An 8383-nucleotide genomic window follows, 5' to 3' on the forward strand; every position below is an offset into this window, starting at 1 on the left:
CCACGTGGGCGAGGGGGAGGACGAGGGCGAGGGCGGCGAGGGCGAGGACGAGGATGAGGACGAGGACCAGGACGACGAGCAGGACGACGACGACGACGACGACGACGATGACGACGACGACGACGACGACGATCACGACGAGCACCGCGCGTACCGGGACTGCTGCCGGTCGCTGAAGGAGGTGGAGCCCGGGTGCGTGTGCGAGTCGCTGCTCCGCCTGCCCATGTTCCTCGTCAAGCCGCAGCACAAGTACACCCTCCGGGTCGGCAAGACCTGCGAGGTCACCTACCGCTGCGGCGGCGGCCGCGCCATGTAGCAACCCCGCACGCACGCACGCGCGCGCGCGCGAGGACGACGACGACCCAAGTTACAGCAGACTGGTTGGTTATCTACAGCTACGTACGTACACCGATCCTACTTCAGAATCCTTACTGGTAAGTAAGTGCATGCGGCATAGCAAGCAATCAAGGATGCCGCCTCGTATGATATTTTGCCGTGCTACCACGGGTTTGGCATCGGTGTTTTACTGCGTATATATACCACGGCCTCGTTTGGGCTAAGCAGATGTGGTGTATACGCTTAGCAGTTTTACGTGTGTGTACCTATAGATATGGTGTGTGAGAGTGTTGTACTTGTACTCGAGCACGCGATGTTTGGAGACCATGCATGCAGAGCTCGGGTACTCGATATAGGGTGCCCTATAGCAAAGTAGAAATAAGAAAAATGTAACTGTAACTGTAATCGTGTTGCTCTGTATATGCAATACAAATGTCATTCGTACTCAAATTGTTCTCTTGATGGTCTTAATTCAAGTGGAGGCCAGATGATGAATTCATCCCGAAATTGGGCTAGCTAGCACGCTGGTAGTAGCAGATTTCTTTTTTCTTCTCGAGAGCTGATCTTTATAGTATCTCTCGCTCGAAGAGCATGTCAACTTGGGTATTCAGAGCCCTCGCAAAGAGAATAGTTTGGGTATTTACAGATCCAGTTTTCCAACTCGTTTATAGCAGCGTATAGCAAACTAAAGCTTTGTTTGGTTTTCCAAGTCCAGAACATAAATTTCTGTAAGCGCATCCCTCAAAATATTAACAAAACTGAATCCTAAAAATTCTTCTGAAAATAATTGCTAGTACTCCAATCCAAAGAACCCCTAAAATGATATGCGACAAAGGGCATGGATTTTGGAAGATGTTCTTGCATTTAAAAGTGCTTCCGCGTGGAGCACAATTGTGCTTCTTGCATGAAAAAAGTTCACCAATTTTGAAAAAACTTCTTCGATTTTATAAAATAAAAAAAGAATCGGGAAAAAAGAAAAGGAAAAAACATTGAAAACTCAGGTGGAAAACACACACAAAAAACAGAAAGAATATGGGCCAGCCCGCTACTAGACCTAGAGTACAGGGGGAGTGCGCCCATTTACGAAAACGTCTTTAAGCAGCGCTTAAGGCACCGAATAGGTTTCGTCGCTCTCTCCTGCATGCGCCGCACGCGTGTTCTGTCGGAATCACTAATTGAGTAGTACTCCTTGCAAAGATCACTCCCACCTTCCCAGGTTATGCTAGATCTGTTTATTCAAAATGTTTTATCTCTTAATCTGTGTGTCCAAATCTCGAACTGTTTTCACCGTTGGATTCCTCGCGTCGAGATCTTTAAAACAAGATACCATGTTAATAGGTCTTGATGAACTTTTTTTCATAAAAAAAAACCGGACGAGAAAACCAAACCGGGAGCACGGTTTTTTCCCTTTCCGAAAGAGGCACGGCTGTGCCTTTTGCGGAAGGAAAAAAAATCGCTGTTTTCTTTTCCGTTGCCAAGAGGCACGGCCGTGCCTCTCGCGAAAGCACAATCGTGCCTCTCATGGAAGGAAAAAAAATAGAAAATGTGTTTTGCCGTTCCGAGAGGCACACCCGTGCCTCTAGCGAAACCACAACCGTGCCTCTCGCGGAAGGAAAAAACAGAAAATATGTTTTTTTTTGTTTCCGAGAGGCACGCCCGTGCCTCTAGCGAAACCACAACCGTGCTGAAAGGACATGCGGTGCCCCCATGTGTGGTTTTGGTAATTGATGACATTCTCTATGGACTAATGGTTGCATTGAGTTATATTTGAAGGATTTGTCCATAGCCATTTCTTGAAGTCCATATGTTGGTTTCAAGGAGTTTATGAGTTGACCAATGTGCTATTAAGGAATTATCCAATGATTGGTCATGTGAGTGTTGAGCTTATTGCAAGCATGTCTTGAATAAGAAGATTGTGTGATCAGTCATGTTTACCTTCAAGACATCATAAAAATGAAAAGAGTTGGAAAGATTCAAGGTTGATCAAGACTAAGTACAGAGAGTGATTCAAGTTGATCAACACACAAAGTGTAGAAGATGTACCGACAGGGATCAAGTCACTAGTAGAAATCAGGGCTTTGGTTCTGTCCTGGCCAGCTCATTAGTCCCGGTTCAGTCACGATCCATTGGTCCCGGTTCGTGGTTGGAACCGGGACAGAAGGGGGGGGGTGCCTATATATACCCCATCGCCGACGAGCAGAGCACTCCACACTGCTTTGTTTTTTCTGGCCGGCGAGGGGAGAGCTTTGTGGTGCTCTAGCTTACCTCCTATGTACATGAGGTGTTCAATGAAATGCCCGAGCCACACTAGTTAAGCTTTCTCCTCTTGAAGCTCGACCTCCAAGCTCCATTTTTCTCGAGATTTGTATAGGTGTAGCGGTCCGTCAAGTCCCGTCCCCGTCTTCACCGCCGTCGATCGCCCGCGCCGATCTCGTCGCCGACACCACCGTGGTGAGCCTCTTGTTCTTATCTTCTTTCTAAAAGAAAAATATTCTTACTTGTATGATTAGATAGATACTTGTCTAATTTTCTTACTTTTATTATTGCTTGTTATTATATAGTGCGATGGTTTTGATATCCTCCCCCGTCGGCCCTCGTCCTGTCTATGATTCGGATGTGGTATATATTATCTTTTATAATTATTTGGTTCATTTATTGTTTATGAAAATTATGCCGACCAACGTGACATAGATTTTATTTATCTAAGAGGTATGTGAACCGGAAATTCCAACCGACCCTATTGTCGAGAGGTTAAATTTAGTTCAAGAAGAAAACAATTACTTGAAGGAAAAAAATAAAGAAATTGAGGTGGAGAAGATGATATTGGAGTTGCATGTTGCGGATGTCGTTGATGATCACAAGATCAAGATGTATGCAATGCGCTTGAAGATTAGAAAGATTAGAAAATATGCCATTCATACCGAGGCTTGGTATCATTATGCCGTTGGATCAATTGTTACCTTGGTTGCGATTATGATCGCATTTTTTGTTGCATTCAAATGTTTTACATAGTTTCAATGTATGGTTTAATTAGATGCTCTGGAGAGCTATATATTGTTTAATGAGAACTATGTATGTACTTTGGTTTTAATGTGATGATGAACTTTTATTAATTTGGTCACTTATCTATTCATGATGTTTTGTAATGGTTTTTGACACACTTAATTATATATAATGCACGCAGATGAACCGACAATGGATGTACAGTGACAGACACACCTCCGAGTACATTAAGGGCGTGCATAATTTTCTCGAAGTGGCTGAGGCAAACAAGCAGAATGGTTTTATGTGCTGTCCATGCCTTATATGTGGGAATACGAAGTCTTACTCTGACCGAAAAATCCTTCACACCCAACTGCTTTATAAGGGTTTCATGCCACACTATAATGTTTGGACCAAGCACAGAAAAATAGGGGTTATGATGGAAGACAGTGAAGAAGAAGAGGGCGATGAAAACTATGTGCCCCCTGAATAGGGTGATGTTGCAACGGGGGAAGTTGAAGATCAAGAGGAATAAGACGATGTGCCCAATGATGATCTCCGTCGGGTCATTGTTGATGCAAGGAGACAGTGCGAAAGTCAAAAGGAGAAGCTAAAGTTCGATCGCATATTAGAGGATCACAAAAAATGGTTGTACCCTAATTGCGAAGATGGCAACAACAAGCTCGGTACCGTACTGGAATTGCTACTATGGAAGGCAGAGAATGCTGTGCCTGACAAAGGATTTGAGAAGCTACCGAAAATATTGAAGAAGAAGCTTCCAAAGGATAACGAATTGCCTGACAATACGTATGCAGCAAAGAAGGTCGTATGCCCTTTAGGATTGGAGGTGCAGAAGATACATGCATGCCCTAATGACTGCATCCTCTACCGCGGTGCGTATGAGGATTTGAACGCATGCCCGGTATGCGGTGCATTGCAGTATAAGATTAGATAAGATGACCCTGGTGATGTTGACGGCGAGCCCCCCGGGAAGAGGGTTCCTGCCAAGGTGATGTGGTATGCTCCTATAATACCACGGTTGAAACGTCTGTTCAGAAACAAAGAGTATGCCAAGTTGATGCCATGGTACAGGAAGGACCGTAAGAAAGACGGGAAGTCGAGAGCACCCGCTGACGGGTCACAGTGGAGAAAAATCAAGAGAAAGTACCGGGCTGAGTTTGTAGGTGACCCAAGGAAAGTATGGTTTGGTTTAAGTGTGGATGGCATTAATCCTTTCAGGGAGCAGAGTAGCAATCACAGCACCTGGCCCGCGACTCTATGTATGTATAACCTTCCTCCTTAGATGTGCATGAAGCGGAAGTTCATTATGATGCTAGTTCTCATCCAAGGCCCTAAGCAACTCGGCAACGACATTGATGTGTACCTAAGGCCATTAGTTGAAGAACTTTTATAGTTGTGGAATGGAAACGGTGTACGTGTGTGGGATGAGCACAAACAGGAGGAATTTAACCTACATGCCTTGCTGTTTGTAACCATCAATGATTGACCCGCTCTCGGTAACCTTTCAGGACAGACAAACAAGGCATACCACGCATGCACGCACTGTTTAGCTAACACCGAAAGTATATACTTGGACAAATGCAGGAAGAATGTGTACCTGGGGCATCGACGATTTCTTCCGACCAACCATCAATGTCAAAAGAAAGGCAAGCATTTCAAAGGCAAGGCAGATCAACGTAAGAAGCCCACCATGCGTATTGGTGATCACGTACTTGCTATGGTCAATGATTTAGATGTAATCTTGGGAAAGGGTCCCGGCGGACTATCTGTTCCGAATGATGTTGAGGGATGTGCACCCATGTGGAAGAAGAAATCTATATTTTGGGACCTACCCTACTGGAAAGACCTAGAGGCCCGCTCTTCAATCGACGTGATGCACGTGACGAAGAACCTTTGCGTGAACCTGTTAGGCTTCTTGGGCGTGTATGGGAAGACAAAAGATACACCAGAGGCACGGGAGGACCTGCAACGTTTGCACGAAAAAGACGACATGCCTCCAAAGCAGTATGAAGGTCCTGCCAGCTACGCTTTTACCAAAGAAGATAAGGAAATCTTCTTTGAATGTCTGCTCAGTATGAAGGTCCCGTCTGGCTTCTCGTTGAATATAAAGGGAATAATAAATATGCCAGAGAAAAAGTTTCAGAACCTAAAGTCTCATGACTGTCACGTGATTATGACGCAACTGCTTCCGGTTGCATTGAGGGGGCTTCTACCGGAAAACGTTCGATTAGCCATTGTGAAGCTATGTGCATTCCTCAATGCAATCTCTCAGAAGGCGATCGATCTAGAAATCATGCCAAGGCTAAGGAGTGATGTGGCGTAATGTCTTGTCAGTTTCGAGCTAGTGTTCCCACCATCCTTCTTCAATATCATGGCACACGTCCTAGTTCATCTAGTCGACGAGATTGTCGTTCTGGGCCCCGTATTTGTACACAATATGTTCCCCTTTGAGAGGTTCATGGGAGTCCTAAAGAAATATGTCTGTAACCGCGCTAGGCCAGAAGGAAGCATCTCCATGGGTCATCAAACAGAGGATGTCATTGGGTTTTGTGTTGACTTCATTCCTGGCCTTAAGAAGATTGGTCTCCCTCAATCGCGGTATGAGGGGAGACTGACCGGAAAAGGCACGCTAGGAGGGGACTCACTAATATGCAGGGATGGGCATTCTTGGTCTCAAGCACACTACACAGTTCTACAAAACTCTACCTTGGTGACCCCGTATGTCGATGAACACAAGAACAGTCTGCGCTCCAAACGCCCGGAGCATTGTGACGGCTGGATTACATGTGAACACATCAGGACTTTCGGCAGTTGGTTGGAAACACGTCTCAGAGGTGACAACACTGTTTGTGATGAGTTGTACTCGTTGTCCAGGGGACCATCTTCGACTGTATTGACTTACAAAGGATACGAGATAAATGGGAATACATTTTACATGATCGCCCAAGATCAAAAGAGCACCAACCAAAACAGTGGTGTCCGCTTTGATGCAGGAACCAAGCGGGGAAAGGACACATATTATGGTTACATAGTGAACATATGGGAACTTGACTACGGACATGATTTTAAGGTCCCTTTGGTTAAGTGCAAATGGGTCAATCTGTCAGGAGGCGGGGTACAGGTAGACCCACAGTATGGAATGACAATAGTGGATCTGAACAATCTTGGGTACACAGACCACCCATTCGTCCTAGCCAATGATGTGGCGCAGGTTTTCTATGTGAAGGACATGTCTACCAAACCAAAAAAAGAAAAGATAAGGAAGCGAACAGGTCATACAATGAGCCAATGCGCCACATAGTTCTTTCAGGAAAAAGATACATCGTGGGAGTGGAGGGCAAAACAGACATGTTCGAAGATTATGAAAAGTTTCATCAAATTCCTCCCTTCAAAGTCAAGGCTGACCCAAGCACCGTGTTAAACGATGAAGATTATCCATGGTTATCACGCAATAAGAAAAGGACACAAGCGAATAAAAAGTGAATACTTTCTCTCCACAACTATTATGATGATGCCTTTGATCTATAATATCCATGTAACACACGAATTTCCGTATGAAACCCTGATACTTCGAAAGAGATTGTCCGTTTTGTACACGAAGTGCATCCAGTTTTTGCCGTAACCCTCTCAACTTTTTAGCACATGCTATGTGGGTGAAATGATGATACCATGCCAACTTTCAACCTTTTCAGAGTTCATTTGTAGTGCTTTTCATTTTCAGGGTCATATAGCTAAAAAAATCAGTAAATGCATGAAAAATAACAAATGAAGTCAGAAAGGGTTGAAAATTGATGATGTGGATTTGAATGGTGCATTTTGAACACACAAAAAGTCTAGAGTTCAAATAAGTTCAAAAAAATGAAATCCCTTTGTAACAGACGAGTTTCCGTATGAAACCCTGATACTTCGATAGAGACCGTCCATTTTGTACACGAAGTGCATCCAGTTTTTGCCGTAACCCTCTCCACCTTTTAGCACATGCTATGTGGGTGAAATGATGATACCATGCCAACTTTCAACCTTTTCAGAGTTCATTTGAAGTGCTTTTCATTTTCAGGGTCATATAGCTAAAAAAATCAGTAAATGCATGAAAAATAACAAATGAAGTCAGAAAGGGTTCAAAATTGATGATGTGGCTTTGAATGGTGCATTTTGAACACACAAAAAGTCTGAAGTTCAAATAAGTTCAAAAAATGAAATCCCTTTGTAACTGATGAGTTTTCGTCCAAAACTTTTTAGCACATGCTATGTGGGTGAAATGATGATACCATGCCAACTTTCAACCTTTTCAGAGTTCATTTTTAGTGCTTTTCATTTTCAGGGTCATATAACTAAAAAAAATCAGTAAATGCATGAAAAATAACAAATGAAGTCAGAAAGGGTTGAAAATTCATGATGTGGCTTTGAATGGTGCATTCTGAACACACAAAAAGTCTGGAGTTCAAATAAGTTCAAAAAAATGAAATCCCTTTGTAACAGATGAGCTTTCGTCTGAAACCTTGATACTTCGAAAGAGATTGTCCATTTTGTACACGAAGTGCATCCAATTTTTGCTGTAACCATCTCAACTTTTTAGCACATGCTATGTGGGTGAAATGATGATACCATGCCAATTTTCAACCTCTTCAGAGTTCATCTGAAATGCTTTTCAATTTCAGGGTCATTTAGCTCAAAGAATGAACTAATATAAAAAATAATGAGCTGAAAAACTTTTATGAAACTCTAATAGAAAAAATAATAAACTAAAAGAATGAACTAGAAAACTTTAATGAAACTCTAATAGAAAAAAGAATGAACTAGAAAACTTTAATGAAACTCTAATAGCTAAAGGAATCAACTAAAAAGCTTTTATAAACCTCTAGTATTATTGAAACTAAAATTATATAAAATTTATGCAACTATAATTAACAAAGTATTTTCTATTCAAAATATTAAAAGCAAAAAGAATTTTCATAAAATAAATAAAAAAGCAAAAAGAATTTTCATATAATAAATAAAAAAGCAAAATAAAATAAAATAAATAAGTAGAAAAAAATAAAAATAA

The 8383-nt window shown here is 42.5% G+C and overlaps 1 protein-coding gene across 1 annotated transcript; it reads left to right on the forward strand.

Moving 5' to 3' along the window:
- Positions 1-4: 4 nt before the first annotated feature.
- Positions 5-332, forward strand: LOC125532100 (trigger factor-like; the record flags this gene model as incomplete). Its single annotated transcript, XM_048696275.1, has 1 exon — positions 5-332. A coding segment is annotated over one exon (312 nt), but the record flags the coding sequence as incomplete, so codon positions are not given.
- Between the last annotated feature and the right edge of the window lie 8051 nt (positions 333-8383).

Source organism: Triticum urartu, unplaced genomic scaffold, assembly GCF_003073215.2.
Source record: "Triticum urartu cultivar G1812 unplaced genomic scaffold, Tu2.1 TuUngrouped_contig_9064, whole genome shotgun sequence".
In the NCBI taxonomy this organism is placed as follows: domain Eukaryota; kingdom Viridiplantae; phylum Streptophyta; class Magnoliopsida; order Poales; family Poaceae; genus Triticum; species Triticum urartu.